Raw genomic sequence first — 19,165 nt, forward strand, 5'->3', positions numbered from 1 at the left:
CTAGGGAAGGTTGCCCAGGACCATGTCCAGAAAATGTGCCTGGACCATGCCCAGTATTTGTGCCACTGCCTTGGAATAGGAGAAATTGCCACCTTGCCCCTCTTTTTTGTCAAATCACCCACATTAAAATTGTCATTGAGGCCTAAGTTGGTGGTAGACAAGTTTGGTGGTCCCACATTCCCTCTTTATTGTCAGCCTAGCCATTATGGTCTCACTGAGGTAGAAGGAAAAGAAGATACGAGATGCCTAGAGGGACTGTAGAAGAAATAGCAGGGTTAGTTCTGCTTCAGGTTACACGTCTGTGAGTTTTGGATGGTGGTATTAAAAATGACTGATGCTTGTGTGCTTCACTTTTTCAATAGTCAGCTTGCAGCACCTCAGGAGAGCCTCATTTTTATAGCAAGGTGGTTTCTGAAAATTGCTGTTCTGAGGTGGCTCAAGTGAGCATCCAGAAGGATTACTCAACTTGACAAAGTCTCTTCCCAACTCTGATACTTTCCTAACTTGGGAAACTTCAGTAGATTACTTTTTCAGTCACTCTGAAAGAGGAATAAAGTTACTGAGAGCTGTGAGTGGATGTTTGGCAGCTTAGTGTTTTTCAAGAGAGGTTCTGGGAGTCTCAATTCTTGTCACCTTCCTTTGAAATTCATGTTATTGCACCAGAATGCTTTTGAACTATGCAGAATAAATCTTTATTTCACGCAGGTGTATCTAGGAAAATGTAATTATCTACGTTTCTATATTCCACTTGCATCATTTTATGGTAGATGCTTTTTAAAAAGGAATTCCCAACCCCTGCAAATATGTTTGAGTGATAAGGGCAGCAACATGTTTTTCAGAAAAGCTTCAAAAATTAAATCCAGTCAAGTAAACAGATGGAGGACTTTCTGTTATTGTTCCCATATACTGCTCGAAGTATTGAGGCAGAAGCAGTTTCCAACACTGAGTTTCTAACCCACGCTCCATCTGATGTCTCAGATGTTCCAAGAGTTGCTGTGGCCATTCACAACTGTTAGTTTTTTAGCATTTTATGGAGGGAGGTCACAAGAGCTGTTGGCTGGAGCGCTCGGAAGACTGCTTTCAGCTTTGGAATAGCAAATTTCCAGTATGGAGCATTGTTATAAAGCCAGGAACTGCTATAAATAAAAGCACTGAAATGGGAGTTGAATTGAACTGTGCTGGAGGAGGTTGTTCTATTTGCGGTAAAGTATTATTGTTCATCTTGACTTTTAGTCTAAATAGACAGTAGACTGCAGAAGAAAGAAAGCATGGTGTTGCCTGGTCGTGTTCTTCAGATCTTGGATACCAGATGAACTCCTCTGAGAGGCAGCCTAAACAAAATAAATGTCTGAGTCTTTTCAGAAGTTCTTCACTTTAAATGCCTTTCACTGGGTTCCAGTTTAGAATTGCTCTGCTTCATTTGAAGAAGTGTGCACTTAAGTTGAAGAAGCACGTACGTAATTTGAGTCAAACCCTTTTGGTCAATGGCATTTATGACTAATGGCTGAAGGAAATTTTCAGGGGAGTTAGCTTTGCATTGATTGCATTGCATGGATATTCTTTGGATAATATTTTCATCTTCTGAATTCAGTTTTGGCATATGATATCAGCAACGCAAAGAATTCTTACTGTTTTATTGTTTTAAATTCTTATTTTCATTGGCTGAATAATATTATTGGCTGAAAGGCCCTTCCCCTTCACTTGCATGACCAGAGGACAGATGCCCTCATAGTGTTGGAGTGATGGATATTCAGCAGCCTGGTGCAGTCACAGCGCAGAGGTTTCCACCTGTGATCATATGATGGGAAGTTTTAGGAAGTACAGCTCTGTTATCTCCATGAGAAGTGGTGTAGCAGTATCAGTGAAAAGCGGTGCCAGCTGGCTCCTACATCCCTTTTCAGAGAAACCTCTACTTACAAAGAATTTTTGTAAGGCTGATGCTGTGCTCTGCTCTTAATTTTTTTTTAAACAGGAATTGCAGTAAACCATCCTAATTTACTAAGTTTTCAGGCGTGGCCATACACAAATAGCAGCAATTCCCTGAGAGTGTGCATAGCAATAGAAAAAAGTAACTTCAGAAACTGAAATGCAGATGGCAGAGAGTATTTGAAAAAATGCATTTGAACTCATTTGTGTTATCCTTCTGATGATGAGAGATTTGGTGTTGCAGACTGATTGCCGAGTTTAGCTCTGTATTTGGTAGACTCCTAGGCTGGGGCTGGGCAGGATGCAGAGGGGCTTATTTCGAGTTTAGGCATTTTCTTTTAAACAAGATAATGAGTTTTACAAGAAGACAGTAGAAGAGGTGGTTATTTTTTCTGCTTTGTGATGGAGGAAAAAGGTAATGGATACTTTGGGCTCTCAGTTTTAAAGCTGAAAGCTTTGAAGGACGTAACATTACCAGAATGTTGTGTTTTTTAAGAAATGGAAAGAGGGAGAAGTTCTCCAGGTAGATTAAGTTGATTTTTCAGATAAAGTATCCTTGCTATATCTGACAGCTGCAGGGTGTCATTTAACTGCAGAACGCATCATAAAACTGATATCTTGTGTTGTTTTAGTTTGATTCCCTTACAATTATTTCAGAGAGGCAGATAACCTTTGTCCATTATGAGTTCCTGTAAATGTATGCCAGCAAAATGTAAGGAAAGCCTTGAACGTTGCATTGTGCATGCAGTAAGACCTGCATCCCCTGAAACCTGCACCCTCTGCAATTCGCGCTTTCTCAATTCTTGGTTTCTTGTGCCTCTTCTGAAGCCAGATGCTGTGCAGACATTTCCTTTGCTTTGTTTCTAGTTTGCTTTGGCTGCTTTCCTCTCCTTTTTATTATTAAATACATTTTCAAGCATGCTCTAATGTCTGCTGTTAACCCACTTCTCAGCCCAGGGCCGGACTCGACCATCGAGACGAATCTCCTTCTCCTTCAGCATCTCTCCACTCATTCCTAAGTCTAAAACTCTCTTTTCTATTGGCTCTTCTTCCAGTGATGAGGAGGAGGAGTTGGATAGTAAGTAATCGTTTTCTGTGCATTGCAGCCACTATGGGTCTAAACAAAGGGAAATCTGTTTTTCTGCTTCAGACTTTGGAGTTTCACTTCGCAAACATTTAAGCTAACCTTTCTGTCGCATGATATCTAACAGCATTATTTTAGTCCTGTATCTGAATGCTAACTAATGGCAGAATAACAGGTTTATAATCCAAAGAGTCTTGTACACCAGCAGTGCTGAATCTCGTCCAGTTAATTTTGGTCTGTATCCATTTGGTGAATGTTATCACCACTCACTTTAACTGGCAGTGTTGTCATTACCTGTTTATAAAAGACAAAGTACTTGTCTTGAGATTGTTGCAGCACATGGAATTAAGAGGAGGAACAGAGCCTCTGTATGTGAGAAATGACTACACTGCTTGCTGGGAACAGGAAAAGAGAGAAGCCCTGATGGTAAATTCAGAAAATTTTGGTTACAGCTCCACGGTTGCCCTACTGAGTACAATGCAAGCCAAACACCTAAGAGGTGTTTGTGTTAGGTCCTGATTTTAAAACTGGAATAATTGTGTCAGGAAGCTGTGTAGTGCCATGTGTGGTAGTTTTTCTTCCTGCTGCAAAACTTCTTTGTTCAAAGTAAATCCAACTGAGGCAGAAGCTTAAATTAGTCATTTACCCTCCTCCTCCTTTTCCTCTTTTGTTTTTTCTTAAGTAGACATAACAAAAATATTGAAGGTGCTTCCTCTTTCTTAAACGTGTTTTGTTTTATTAGACTACTGAAATAAACTAGAACGGATAACACTCTATCTATAGAGGTAATTCAGAACTGGCTTCATCAGCTGGTTCTAATACGAGCTTCCATCCCTTGTATGCACAGTGGGAGAGGAGAAATTCCTTTCCAGTCCAACAGATTTTGGTCAATTTTTGAACCTGAGACCACTCAGTTTTTTAACTCCATCCACTCCAAATACCTGCTGCATGTGTACAAGTTTTCCTCCTTTCCATTCCCAATCTTCACTGTGGATTTGTCCCTTGCTATAAGTTCTTCTTGGGTATCATACCACCCATGTCATTATTTAAGCTCTCTCCTCTCCTTTTGCTCTGTGCTGTCTTTAACAAAACTCAACGATTTGTGGTCCTCACAAAGGCAGGGGTGCTATGGCAAAAAAAAAAAATAATAAAAAATTTAAACTTTTTGATGTATTTCTTTTTGAGCATCCAAGCACTGAAGTAATTCCTGGCAGTTGGGTGAGGGTACAGCAATTTTTGCGGGTATTTCTATTAGCCAGTATTTATCTTCGCTCCCTTACTTGTGCTCTGTTACTGACAGCTATTGGAAGTAAGGTCATACATTTTCTCCCACAAAAATGTTGCTTCTTTCACGTGTTATTCTGTCATATTTGAGAGTAGTGTTGTGACTTTATATAAAGGTTGGTTTAGCTACAGCTAACTCAAGATCCCCTTGGTAAATGGACGTTTTTCATGTAAAAATCCCAGATACCTATTTCTTTCTTCACATCTTCCAGGTTCATAGAGGATGGATATGTTGATCTCATCACGTATATAAAACATGGTTTTCAGATGGCTGGACAAGCCAGACTGCATTTGAGAAAATGTTTAATCGTTGTGATGAAGCCTTTGGATTTCTTGGCCCAGAGAAGTTGAACTGCTGCCTGCATTGAGGGTTCACAGTATACTAGTCCTATTGCTGCTTTCTGCATAGTGGGCCTTGAGTGATTATTTCAGTTCCAGCCACCATGTGAAGTAATTTTGAATGGTGAAGCTTAAAAGATGTTTAGATAAATACACCAAAGTTTGGCTGCTGACACAGCAATGGACATACGTAGCTATTCTGACCTATAAAAAAGAAAAAGCACCTCTTCTGTGGGCCATGAAATCTGTTTTAGCATTTCAGTTTTGTACCTGGCCATGACAGGAAACGCTTGTGCTCAATCTGGGAGCGTGTCCTTTTTTATGCTCATCTTCATGGGCTGTATAACCTGCAGCAGAATATTGATTTTATGATGCTAAACTGTAACCTAAAACTTGGACTGTGAAATCATAAACAGGCCATCACCTTGTTTTTTGTCTGGATACATTTTGCCCATCAAGAGTCTCCCATTTGTAAGACAAAATACTACTGCAGTAAAAGATAAATAGAAGGTAATTGAAGTTCCCACGCAATGTACTTTCTCAAGGTGCTGAAAAACAGTCATGAATATCAAATCTTTATAGCTCTTGATTCAGTGTTCCTCTGCATTTGTTACGTTAACTGCAAAGGAACAGAAAGATTTGTGAAATAGTGAATCCAGTCCAATTGAGTAAGCTGTTATAAAAAGGAAAGAGTGGGGAGGCTTGACCCATGCAAAAGAAAAGCAGAGCCAGAACAAAACCCAGAGTCTCCAGGGGTCTCACCAAGGATGGAGGCTGGGAATTACTTCTGTGATCTTAGGAGACAATTAGGCAGTAGGTAGTATCAAAAAAACCCTCTATAATCAGGAAATGGAAGTGGAGACTTCATTCAGTATGCGTTATGGTATTAATCAGATTTTTTTGGATAGCTCATTAGTTAGAGGGAAGATTTTGCAGGTGAGATCCCGAGAGATCTCCAAGCAGGGATTAGGTTATGCAGTGCTTTAGTTTACACAAATAAAGAAGCGACACTTCTGTCTCAACCAGTGCTGATACAATCAGCAATTAGGAAAACGTGTGGTTTAGACTCACAAGGCATAATGTTGTATGCACAGTTTTCCCTAATGCACTTTTGGATACAGGACGATCTTTGCCTCTTCAGTGAGGTGCCTTTTTGTGTCCATCAGTAGCATTAATGCATTAACAGAATTTGAAGTCAAAAGGCTGGCTTTCTTAAATGTGTACGCAGAAGCCCAGCAAGGTGCAAGTGGTCCTTGCAGTGAGCTGGGGGTTTTTGGAGTCCTGACAACCAGAGGGTCTTTTCTCCCCTCTAAATCATTTCATCACCATTTTTCAGTATTCTTCCATGTTTCTGGTAAATGGTATCACCTACCTGACCTGCCCTGCAAGCGTTGTGCAAGCAGCTTTCTTGTGATATACAGAGACGACGTGTCAGTGGCAGAGCTTCAGCAGTGTGTCACACATCAGCCTTCATTCAGCACAGTGCTGTGGGGCTGAGCTCTGTCCTGGCAATGCACTGAGGAAAATGGAATAAGGCTTCCCTTGTTTCCTTTATTCTTTATGAAGCGTTTCAGGATTTTGTTGGGAAAACGAACTATAATTTTATCAGGGAGAAGAGTTTTGTACATGAAACCCAGATGTGTTGCACAATGGATTCTTTCTAGTGATGTGTCAATGAAAGTATTATGGCAGAATGATTTGCTTTCATACCTATTGTGATTACCTTGGCAGTTCTGTATCAGATACTCTGATTTACTAGCCAAGTTAACAGGTACACATCATTTGCTTAATAGCTGAAGAATGATAAAAAATACTAAGCAATCTTTCACTTCAGCTTCTAATCTGAGATCATCTAAGGTTAAGGGGAACAGACTTGATCCTGAGCACATGAAATCTGTTCTCTCCCTCACTTCTGATAAACATTTCCCTCTCCTCTTTGACTGTCCAAACATGGAAACTGTTTTTAAATCAGTGATCTAAGACTGTAGCCTAACGCTGCCTTCACCTGCCATCTCTCCTCTCTTCCAGGTACTCAGGCATTTGGTGGCCCCGCGGGTTCCTTGGTTCAGAGGTACGGTATTTTGGGATTCCCCAGTTCTTCTTTTGGCTCACCTGTGATGTGCTCCCATTTGGAATACCAGAAGTCTTCCTAGCAAAACCTCAAGTGTGTTAATCAGCCCCTTGGCATATTTTAAACAATACAGTGTGAAAATTGGTTTAGGTCTTAGCTCTAACAAGGCTTTATTCGTAGATTAATCCATCAGACTGTTATTTAACCCAGTGAGTTTAACCTGAGTTGTATTTTATGCTAGAAGTAGTAGTTTTTCCTCCCTTTATCAAGTCTGTCTGTATTTCTTTAATGATCTTTGTTTTTTTTATGTTCCTTTGCATCCTTGCAAACTGTACAGAGGTGATCTCTGCAATGGGTGTAATTTCTTAATCTGTACAAACTGAGGAGGTCATAAGCTGGTACATGTAAAGGCAGGCAGAAAAAATATGACATCCACAATATGTGTAATTGAATCTAAATAACCATTGCACTTTATTTTCTGTTGGTATTCTCATCTCTCTGGGGTGGCTGTACAGACGGTGTGGCTTCTGTTACAGACAGCCTTTTCACAGGGTTCATTATGCACCATGCTCTGGAAGGAGATCTCCCATTAAAAGATGTCCATCCCTTCTGCCTGCCCAAAGCCTGAAATAGGCTGCATGCTGACAATTAAATGCCAAGGCTGATGTTTCTGTGCATGAAGGGACAGACTTTTCCTCTAAGCAGGCAGATGCTGAGCAGGTTATTTGTTATTTGGCTGTTGAAGCAGCAGAGGGTGCTGTGGCATGCTTTGAGGATGGAGATTGCTTAAAAAAAGACTTCCTTGGAACATGTGGCAAACTGCTTGATTGGCATTTTGCCTTTATTGCCTTCATGTGTGTAACACATTAATCCATGCCCCTGCAGAATAACAAATGCATTTGTCCTTTAAAAATGTACCACATTTGCCCTTTAAAAAGTACCTATCCTCTTCATATGTGCTTTGGGAGAAAAAATTGAAAATAAAACCCTGCTGCTTTCTTTTTTGACTTTAGCATATCTGAAGAGAGCAGCAGTGTCCCCTCTATTAAAAGTGGAACAAAAGTCAGTCGTACCTTCAGCTACCTCAGGAATAAAATGTCCAGCAGCAAGAAGAGCAAGGTAAGTGCTTTTTGTAGTTTGTATAGCCATGAGAAACCTATAGGCAGCAAAGATCAATTATGTATTTCAGTGTGTTTCCATAGTGTGGTATTTATGTCTTCACCCGACTTTATTTTTCCTTTTGCCAGGGGAGGATTTTCTGTATGGTCCTTGAGAAGAGCAGTGTGGGAAATTTTAGCGGCCCCAAATTAAAATGCATCCAAGGCAAAGGTTTCCTGTGCAATGTTTTGGCCTCTTTTTCCCTGCTGAATTGTTTTTCATTTTAGAGAATAGATTGCATTCTAGCATGAGTTATGGTTTTGCAGTGATTGATGGGTCTAATTTTTACAGGGCCTGAGAGGCATTTAGTAAAACGAAGACAGGAGCTGTAAAAAGCTGGCTACCAAAGGTTTCTATCATGTTTCCCCTTTTTTCCTACCTTTGTCACAAAGTTTCTACACACTGCTCAGTTGCTCAGACCACGACCTTGAGAGATGGCTATTGCTTATATTTTCCTCCATTTCTGGAGGAAGTGGGTTGAGTTTGCTGAAGGTTAAACACTTTCTCAGCACAGTCAAATTTCCTGGGAACAGAACTGGTTATAGAAGTAATTACATTAATGCTGAGTGCTTCACAAAAGCAGACTACTTTTCCTTTAGATTGTCCCCTGAAGATGAATATATGTTTGGGTTTTTTTTGTTGTTTTCTGTTGCTTGGATCTTTTTCTCTTTAATCTCATCCCTATTTACCATGTCTGACAGATAGAAGCTATCTTAGCTCCTTAGCTCACAGCATGCAGTCTACGTTGTGTGCTTAACTGATGCCTAACTACTGTGTTGATAAATCCTATTGGAAGGCCCCTGAAACACGTAACTACATCTTCTGGTGAGAGGTGGAACAGCAAACAGGAAACAAGTTGTGGCATGATGCACAGTGCCTATCATGTAGTTACAGGGGGGTCGCAGCCTGTCTGATTCATTTAGCATTTCCCAGTGCAAGCACTTGGTCTGTCACCCTGTGCTCCTGTGATATAGGTGGGTTTGTGCTGTATAGTGGCATGGTGCACATTTAAATGCTCACTTTTAGAAGATTGCATCACCATTGCAATGAGGTATCAGCTGTAATGACCTCAATGTCCATAATGTGCAGTTCCTCTTTAAGGATCTGTCTTTGAAGATGCAAACTGCAGTTACTGACAGCTCCAGGCTGCTGCTGAAGAGCTTTAAGCCAGTGCTGTTCTCTGCTGTGAAGTGCAGCATCCAAAAAAAATGCTCAGAAATGCCAGTGCAATACACCAGTGAGAAGCTGTGGCTCATGTTGCACAGACTGTGCACAAGACTGGAAATTCATTTAGTGGTTCTTGCAGTTTGGATCTACCATCTCCAAGTCAAGAACTAAATGTAAACAACAGGTTTTGTTGGGGCAAGTAGGAATATATGACAGATATTTGCTGTGTCTTTCTGAGAATCATGGGATCACTAAGGACAAGAAAAGACCACAGAGATCATCTAGTCCAACCATCAACCTGTTCTTAAATAAGTGTAATCTATTTGAGTTCATTGAGTTCATGATTGTGTTGAAACTGTCAATAAAACTAGAATTACTCCAAACTGCCAACCATCACTCATACACTCAAAATTGCAGTCCATAGCAGTTCTGATGTTTTGGCTAACAAGAAAGCCATGATATCCACGTTACAATTTCTCTTCTGCTTTTAGTGAATTGTTTGTGCTACGTGCATTTTAGGACTTCAGCAGTACATTTAAATAATTCAACGTAAGACTTCTTGGGAAGGCTGAATTCTCAAACCTTAGGGCTGATTAAAACCTGCAAGATTTAAAAAGAAAAACAGCAAACCTTGAAAGAGGAAGTTGAACAGGAAGAGTTGGTTTCTGCTGCTGTCTGGGCTGTCAGCAGGGAGAGGGAGAATGCAAGTTCTTTCCAACTTGAGCCAGGATTTTCTCCAAACCTGGCTCCAGAAATGCATAGTTTTCTAAGATTAACCATAAAATAAAGCACTTTGGGGAATACTGGTGGCAGTGGCTCTTCTTGAAAATGAGTTTTGGGGAAGTTCTGTAAAAAAAGGACGTTTGGAGTATTAACTGTGGTGAGGACACTGGTGTACGTCTGTGTGTGTTTACCCGTATGCTGAATGTTACGTAGGGATTAGTCAGTGAATCTCTTGCAATCAGCAGCACGCACTGCTTCACGCTTTTAAAGTCTGCAATCCTCTGTGTCCCCATCAGTTAGCAAAGCTCATTCTTCTTCCTTTTTGGCAGAGAGTTTCTGGGAAATGACGACATAAAGGTTAGCATGAGTAATTTCTCCTTGACTTGTGTGGTTCGTGGGCAGCGTTGTACCAGCGCTTGGTTTTAAAGCAGGGACTGTGAATGCTTGTAAGGACCCATGGGGCAGGAGGAGTGCAAATATGGGGAACCTTCAGCGGTACTTTGTGTACTGAAGTACAGCGTTGCAACACTGAGGTGTGTTCACTTTTACTTTTTATATATCCCAGACATCACAGAAGAGTTTTGTTGGACTGATTTATCTGCGTTTTAAAAGCAAGGCCCCCGACTGACTTGCAACCTCAATATTAACCCCATCCTTTCCTGCCCATAGTTAATTTCTTTTCAGCAGTGGGAGGTAGAGCAGAGCAGGCTGAAAGCAAAGTAGCTCAGATCATCTTCGAGGAAGTCAGCAGAAGTCGGCCCGCCCTTCTCCCCTTTTTGCTCAACCCTTTGCTGGCTGCCACCATGGGCTAGCTCTGCTGGGAGCAGCCCTACTGCCCTGAGGGCAGAATGTCCATCAAAAGGCATCGGTTTTCGGAGGTGCCCCTCGTCACAGTGAAGCTGGTAGGACTTAAGAACTGGGAGGTAAGAATTTGGTGGTTATTTTGTAGTGGGCTGGCTGCTGCATTGCACCAGCCATTATTTGGGGCCATCAAACTCTAAGGGTCTTTGCCTGCAGTATCTGTTAGTGTGTGCTCATATAGCATTTCAGTACCCACAGATGCACCCTCAGATTCACCGTAAAGCAGAGCTTTAAATTGCGGTGGCAGCGCTGATGGAGCAGAACAGTGCTTTTATTAGTACAGTCCTGTTTGAAAACAAGTAACTGTCGGAGCAAAAACAAAAAATAATCTCGTTTTGGGACACGATTTCAGCATTATCACTCCATCCGTGTGCAGAGCTTGCTGTTTGCTCCTTCAAGGCTGTGCACCATTTCCTGTTTCTCACCAAGTAGTTTAGCTTAAATTGAAATAATTCTTACAGTGATTTTATGAAGAATATTATTCCAGGCTGCAGAATTGCTTGGCTTTCCAGTAAGCATTGGGCACATTTGAAGCATAGGATGGTGGATCTCTTTTCAGCATTGTGAGTGGAAACAAGGTGGAGCATTGTGTGATTCTCTGTCCTGGGGCTTCACAAATCCTGGCAGTAGTGCATACCTCTGGCAGTCCTTTTGGTGCCATCACCAAGAGTTTAGCTGCAGTTTTAATTCTTGAATGAGGCTGGACTTGATGGGAGGTAGGCAGGTGGGCCGTTGGATAACGTGGATGGTGGTGGGATGGTGATAGCTCAAGGAGGCAGAGATGTCTACAAAGCATATTCTTCCTTGCAGGTTTCCCCTTCAGGCAGTTATTTCATCCTTCAATGCAAAAAAAAAAAAAAGAAAGCAAGCTTTTTTGCAGTATAAAGTTTGGGGTCAGTAAATAGCATTTGTGTCCGTGAGGCTTTGCAGGAAGAAACTGGGCTGTGCTGGGAGAGGGCAGCCTTTATGCTTGGTTACTGATTATTTAAGCATCAAAGGCACAAAAGTTTCCCTCCTGGTGGCTGCAGAGCTCGATATCTCTTTTAACTGCTTCTTGGCAGTTGCTCATACAGAGAGCTCTGCAGCTCTCCAATATTTAGGTTCCTCTTGTGAAATATTTGTGCGTGGCACATAAGTAACAAAATGCAAAGTTAAGCTCACAGAAGCATTTGCCAGTTTCAGGTTGGCCTTCTCTTAGAGATGCCATAGAATGTTCAGTAGTATTTGAAATACAGATTTGGAGATGAATAGCAAGAACAGCATTTTACGTATAGAAATGTGAGGAGTCACTATAATTCAAATGTTGAGTTTTTCTATGGAGTTTCCTACAAAAATTAGATGATAGGCTGTGTTTGGGAGATCTCTAAATCCATGAAATGTCTCAGGGGACGTTTCTCACACTTAGTAGTTAGCAAGCTTCTGTCTCAGGTAGAGATAGAAAGACAAAAAACTACTGAAAATCAGAGAAGCTGCCTGTGCTTAACATCTTTCCAGTGATAGTTGGGCAGAGGGTGGAACTTTGGCTTCCTGAAGGGATAATCTTTTTTCAGTGTTGCTGTTGCTCCTCAGTCTTTCTGTAATGCCGTATTTTGAGATGAAAGATCATTGGCTTTGTTTGTTTGGGGTTGCGTGAAGCTCTTGAAAAAAGCTGTCCCTGCTGCATGGAGGAAAAAGGAGGGATAATCTGGCAGTGGTGCTGTACTGTTGTCATAGAAGGGGTTGCTTTCTCATGACACATGCATTGCAAAGCAAGCATCTTAGAACTAGCCTTAAAAATTGTTTTATAAGTTGGACATGCATTGTACATGGCATACGTACAATGTGGTATTTAATAAAGTTTACTGATAGTTCTGAAGGCCTCAGTTAGAGCCCAAATGGAGAAAAAAGGTAAGTCATTAACCCAAGCAAATGTAAGAAGGCAAAGGTGGACAAACACAGCTGCCTTCAGAGCAGACTCAGTTTCATTTCCTTGAATGAGATACCCGTCCAGAGGGCTCTACAAATCAGTAATATGTAAATCTATTTCTGTGGGGCCCTGGGTGTGTTTTCTTTCTGCTGGGGAGCTGTGTAGGCCCTTGTTACGGTGTGCACCGATCGATATCGTCATCGTGCTGAAGGCAAACACTGAAGAATTTGTAACTGGAGGAGAGACCTCTGCAAAGTAACAAGGCTTTCATTCTTTTTCTTGTGGCAGGAAAAAGAGAAAGATAAAGAGAAGACTAAAGAGAAGGACAAAGATTCCAAGGAAAAGGAAAAAGATAAGAAGATGTTAAATGGACATCTCTTCACTGCAACCTCTGTTGTAGCCCAAGCAATCTGTTACCACTGTATGAAACCTTTCAATAAGGATTCGTACTACTGTGCAAGTAAGTTTTGTCTTCCTTTCTGTTTTTATTGTGCATTGAATCTGAATTGGGAAACATGAACCCAGTGCTGTACTGTTGCCATGTTTAAGCAATGGTGAGGTGGGGCAGGAAGGAGTCTTTGGGGGTGGGAATTCATGTGGTAATGACTTATGGAAGCTGTGCAGAAGTGAATCTCAGCCACATGGAGTTATCCTGCAGCCTCCTGCCTAGCTCCTGCATGGCAGCATCCTCTGCTTTGCGAGATGTGTCAGTGGGCTGGAGAACTTGGGTTGCTTCAGCTGTGTGTTTTGGGTTGGGGCTGAGGTGCTCTGTTAAAACTGATGCTGTACAGAGAAAGCTATCTTGGATCAAAGCTGCTGTTTCCAGTGGATGTCCCACCCATCAGTGTTATATTGCTGTGTGTACTTGAGTAATCTGAAACACTGCTACAGTGAGCCCTTAATGAAAGCATAATACAAAAAGGAAATGCTAGCATTTTTCTCCATTTTTATGTAATGCCAATCAATCACCAATCAAGTGACGTGTGAAATACTTGTAACATAGTGTAGGCAGTACAGCAACTGCATCTTTTATTAGTACAATCCTGTTTGAAAACAAGTAACTGTCGGAGCAAAAACAAACGGAGCAAAATAGAAATGGGGTTTCTATGAGCTTGGTCATTTTTTGCTCATTTCTCATATGGTTTCTCAGGCCTATAACTGATCAGGTCAGTGGCATTTGTGTGGTCACAACCAGAATGTGACCAGTTGATTTGGTGACTCAGAACTGCAGAATATGTTCTCACTGCAGCTCAAGACTGTCACTTCTTCATTATTAGTAATATTACATCTCTGTCTGCCTAGAGATGAGAGGCAAATCCTGTACCAGCATTGCTGTCGGCTGGGGCAGAAGGCTCTGCCTCTATTTGTTCACGCTGATCGTGCATAAAACATGTTAAGTAGGAAGGGGAAGGAGCAGCTAGCTGAATCTCCAGAGGCAATTTGAAGTTTCCTGAAAAGGAAGAGATTTCATCAAACTTGTTTGCGTGAGCAATGCTCTGTGTCTACCTGATGAGAGATGGAAAGCAGCATCAATTACAGGCTTTCAGATGCATCCTTCCCCTTTCCTCACTCTACATTTTTAACTTTACTTTAAGTCACTTAGAAGATGTATCACAATTTATCTTTTATATCCAAGTGAGTTAAAATAATCCAACAACACCGTGTTTTAGTAGAGACATCATTTCATCATTTTCCAAGTTTAAATAGAAAGTTATTGCATTTTTTTCTGCATTGCCCAGAAGATGACTGTCACAAGGAAGGTTTGGTCAGAGCTGACTGTTACTCTGTACATCTGAGTGTGGCGTGTTGTCACACCACATCCTAAAATAAACTCCTCGATGCCTTGAAAATAGCAGATAACCAGCAGCAGAGGCTCCCTTGCTTGCGTGCCATTTTGTAGTACATTTCTTCTCAGCAGCAGTGACAGTGCTGCATTGCTATCATTGCTGTTGTCTCACCTGTAGGTGACTTAATGTTTTTCCAAGGATTGACTCATTGTAAGTCGACATCTGAACCTTTCAGTGGCACCCCCTGTTCACGAACAGCCAATGCTGAACAACTTAGCGTGCTCTGAAATGAAAGGGAAATAATTTTTTTAATAGGTCTGTGTGTTGTTTTTTATTTTTTATAATTACTGATGCAGCAAAGAGGCTCTCGGGGTTTTAATTATTAATACCACTGATAGTAAAGAGCTGGAAGAACTTCCTGTCTGCTGAAAGGTTGAGTTAGCTGGAGGAGTAAAGTCCAGATTTTTCATCAGAAGCGTGCTGTGATAACTGCAAAATGCTTTGCTCCTAAATAGGATGCTGTAAGGTGCAGACTTCATGTTCTCAAGGCTTTTGAGTTTGAATTTAAGGGTTCTGAATTGTCTCCCTGCCTCTTTTTGTTTGATTTCGGTGTTAAATGCCAGAAGTGAGTTCTGTTCCTCTTCTTTGCTTGATCTTAACAGTGATACTGCTTGTGGGTTTTTGCAAGAACCATGTATGTTTCTGTCTGTCGTATACACAGGAAGTTGTGGGACATTGACTAGAACAGCAACACCCTAAGCCTTGCTCTTACCTTTCATCAGAAGAATTACTGGCTTTTATGAAGTAGCCCTAAATTTAAGAAATTCTAGCAGTGTGAGAATATTTTATAAGTCCGCCCCTGGATATTTTTTCCTTTAATTTTATGTTTCTTTTAGAAATAATTCAGAGCTGTACACTTGCAATGTAATTTACACTTAAAACAGTCCATGGGCTGTGTTAGCATGTTTTCACGAATTTATAGAAACCACAGATTTAAAGTGTGGTGCTCAGGGCATTGAATGTCGTGGTCTCAGCTCAAAGCAGTGACTTCAGTGCAGTTTTCAGTCCCTGCCCCGCAGTTGCTGTCACCTGGCTGAAGCTCCTGATTCTTCTTCTGTTCATATTATTGTACAGAACTCAGATCCTGCACTGCAGATCTAGGCTTGCTATATCTGGATTTAGAGAAATTAATTCCCCTGATTTTCCCTGCCTTTTGCCATCCCACTGTCGTGGTCTTGATAAGAGCAGTCTTTGTATTTGCAGAGAACACGTTGGCGCTACCATTGGTTTCTGTTTGTCTCCTGTTTTTGCTTTCCCCCTTACTTTTCTATCAGAGGAATAACTCGTCTGTTTTCTTCTGACAGACTGCAATGCAATTGTTCACAAAGGCTGTAAGGAGAGCTTTGCTTCCTGTGCAAAGGTGAAAATGAAGGTTAGTGGTATCATCTACTTTACTGCATTATAAGAAGGAACTGTAAATGATTCAGTCTGCAGATATACACCATCTCAGGGTGGTCTGCAGTGAGGAGCAAAGACAGCAGCAGACCTGGGGAGGAAGTGATGCATAAAGAAACTGTGAGGGTATCCAAAATCTGAAACTAGATATTCCCAGAGCAAACAGCATCCTTCCTGTGCACGTGTAATATAATCAGTGCATATGATTAAAGAAAGCTTCTCACTGACAAAACTTGAGGTTTACCCAACTCCTGTAAATGCAGCATCTCTTCATTTTTGAATACTACATCCTTTTATGCAGCATCACATGCATATACATAATGCATGATGAAATGTATTAAATATGTATGCTGTTTATATGAGGGATATGCAGAATCTGGGCAAATGTGAGAAGCCTCTTCTGCAGCATGACTCTCCAAGCCAGTTATTGCTGGTACCATTACAAGCTAAGAACACCTCCTCTGTTGTTCCCTTCAGTAGCCAGCCCTTTTTCTTTCCATTTTACTGTTTATTTTACTGCTTATTTTGCCCATTTCATACATGGCAACAACAGTAGTTGCTGACCATTTTGTAGTACGCATATTGGAGAACTGCTCTGTTCTGAGAGGATTCATTAAAGACGTGGCTTTTTAATTGTAGTTATGTGGCACAGCCCCAAGGGAGAAAGAAGAAAAAATTAAAATGAATCTCCTTTTTCTTTCAGCCACAGAGAGGAATGCTGCAGGCACATGATACCTCTTCATTACCCACGGTGACCATGAGAAACAAAGGTAAAGTTTCCTTTTTCTCCCTTTTGGTGATGGTCTCTGTGTGCTGTTCCTGTTGTGACTGATTAAGCAGATAGAGCAGGGATGAGTGCATCTTCTCTGCGTGGTAAGCACTATTTGAGACTTAAGAAGTTGAGCTAAAGCTGCACAGATGGTTTAGTCCTATGCTTTGAGGTAGTAAAAGTAAGAAGTTAAATTCTGAATAGGAGCAGCACTGACAAAGTTTGTACAGCTGCCCTGAGGTGTATGCTGTGCTGCTGAGCTACCCAGAGGGACAGGTGGCAAAGAACTGGAATGAAATAGCCCACATGAGTTTTGGAGCATCGTAATTAGATAAGCTCAGTTAGTGGTAGCTTGTTAGATCACTGTGCAGTATCATGTGTATCATATAGTCACACCCACTGTGGTTTTCGTCATGAAATTCAGAGGAATGGCTCCAGGAACCATGAATACATCTGAAGAAAGGAAAATGTAGAGTTAAGATGAAAGGATTTGTCACAGATAGGTGATAGTATGAGAAAGGCTTTAGTGTTACTCTGTAATATATGTGAATGGAAGAACCTATCAAAAGATGCGACCAGAAGCAGGAGGATGGCTATAACCACAGGATCTCCTTGCCCAGAGAAATTAAAGCCAACACAGTAGATTGCTACATGTGATTGATTATTTATTGAATAACATTGTTTGGTTTCCCAAGTGTATGTTTTTGAACGTGGAGATTCCAGCCAAATCTGTTAGGTATAGTGCAGTCTTTTCAGCAAAAGGGTCAATGTTCTTTCCTGCCTGAAATACAGCAATGCTTACTTTGTTGAGAAGATATCAGTCACTGCTTTTCTGCTCAGGAACACTGCTGGACTTAAAGCAGTCGCAGTAAAGATCACAATTAACAAGCTGGTTGGCTTTCTTATTGCACAGTAGAAATAAATTAAGCATGTTAGGTCTAAGGACGATGAAGTCTCACAGATAGATCTGATCACTGATGCTGTATGTGCATGATGGCTAAATTTTGTTTAAAAGCATTTGAGCATCCAGAACTCAAGTTTACTATCTAGGACAAATTCCAGATTGTCTTGGGCAGAGCACGGGAGCTTTGCTTTGACCAGGTCCTGCTTCAATAGCACAGGAGTGCCAAGGGAGAGGCAGAAGGCTCAGGCTTCCCTGTAGTGTCTAACAGCTGCAGATCTTCCAGTGGCAACTCTAGAGCAAAAAGGAAGGGAATTTTAGGACCTGCTGTCTTTAAGACTCCATCATTGCAGCTAAGAACACAGTTGCATGAGCTGACTTTTGTCTGGTGCTTCCCTTCCAGGCTCACAGCCCAAGGAGCGCCCTCGCTCCGCGATACTCGCTCCCGATGAGAACACCGTCACCTCCATCTTCAACAACAGGAGATCACAGCAGCCTACGGCGCTGTCAAAGAGTGTCTCAATACAGAACATTGCAGGGTAAGGGTTCTGCCTGGGGTGCGTGGGGATTATCTGCTGTGAGCGTGGAGAAGTTCAGATTGCATTAAAAATAAGCTTCTGTCGTGTGATCTGTGTTAAAAATACAAAACAGGATCGCAGCACCAGAAATGCCCATATTATATATGATACTACCAGCTGTCTCCTGCACAGTCAGACTGTCTGGGTTAGGTTTAGTCGTGGCATGAGTTGAAAAGTGTCTGAGCTGGCCTGCTGATATTAAGGACCACTTCACACAGATGCTCTGGGATCCAGGAAGCCAAGTGGCCTTGGGGTTGGAACTGTGCAATCACGTATTTTGTGCAGCTCAGGCATAGTATTTATTTTTGTGTCCATAATGGTAGGGTGGATGCACAGAGCTGCAGTCTTCACAACGTTTTAGGAATGTGCTATGCATAATTAACTACGGAAAGTCACAGAAGAAAATAAAATATATGGCTCCTATCCTAGCTGCACACTGAGTAATTCTACAAACAGAGCAATAGCATAGATTGGGACATCCTGAACAATTGGCATGCCCTGGTTATTCACGGTGAAACTTATTTCAGTCCATTTTTTGGATCTTGCTCAGAGCAAATGGTGCAGACTCCTAGGTAGCCTTTTGTACTGCATTTTTTCATGGTTTGCTCCAATAACAATGAGGATGGGAAGTGACAGTGTAAAATGGAAAGCAATGAAAAACAGTTACCCAAGCCATAAAACCTGAGGTGTGATTCTGTAGAGAAGAAGCGCTGTCATTTAGAGCTGCAGGTCTGGTTGTAAACAATATCCTGTCTTCTGTTCTTTTTCAGGGTTGGGAATGATGACAGCTTAATACACACTTGGAAATTTCTGTCACAGTCCACAGACTCTTTACATAAAATTAGCCGGGTGAATGAATCCACTGAATCATTAGTTGATGAAGGTAAGAAATCCCATGGCACTTACAGCAGGAGGAAGGTCTGTGCTGCTTTCCGAAAATAGAAAATCCAGTTTGACATTTCAACTTGAGTTTTTCTTTTTAATGGACAATTAAAGTGCATTTAATGTAAAGTTACTGTGATAACTTTAAAAAAAAAGGTACCACACAGTAATTTCTTATTGAATTGTGGGAAAACATTTAGAAGCTTTCAGTTACAGTTGAGTTACTTGGAATTGAGCTTGAAGGCAAACATTTCCACTTCTGTTTTATTCCTCT

At 41.3% G+C, this 19,165-nt stretch overlaps 1 protein-coding gene across 10 annotated transcripts in view; it reads left to right on the forward strand.

Annotated features, from left to right (window-relative positions):
* AKAP13 (A-kinase anchoring protein 13) overlaps positions 1-19,165 on the forward strand; it is a 195,681-nt gene that overhangs the window by 156,963 nt on the left and 19,553 nt on the right. For 9 of the 10 annotated variants that reach the window (XM_048956244.1, XM_048956245.1, XM_048956242.1 and 6 more), the window contains 8 exons: positions 2,879-3,004; positions 6,662-6,704; positions 7,718-7,823; positions 12,808-12,979; positions 15,671-15,738; positions 16,465-16,531; positions 17,835-17,970; positions 18,780-18,892. In XM_048956244.1, coding sequence (XP_048812201.1) covers positions 2,879-3,004; positions 6,662-6,704; positions 7,718-7,823; positions 12,808-12,979; positions 15,671-15,738; positions 16,465-16,531; positions 17,835-17,970; positions 18,780-18,892 — 831 coding nt within the window. The remainder of the gene's footprint in view (positions 1-2,878; positions 3,005-6,661; positions 6,705-7,717; positions 7,824-12,807; positions 12,980-15,670; positions 15,739-16,464; positions 16,532-17,834; positions 17,971-18,779; positions 18,893-19,165) is intronic. The other variant, XM_048956247.1, reaches the window with a different exon arrangement.

The sequence above is a fragment of the Lagopus muta genome, chromosome 10 (genome assembly GCF_023343835.1).
Source record: "Lagopus muta isolate bLagMut1 chromosome 10, bLagMut1 primary, whole genome shotgun sequence".
NCBI lineage: Eukaryota > Metazoa > Chordata > Aves > Galliformes > Phasianidae > Lagopus > Lagopus muta.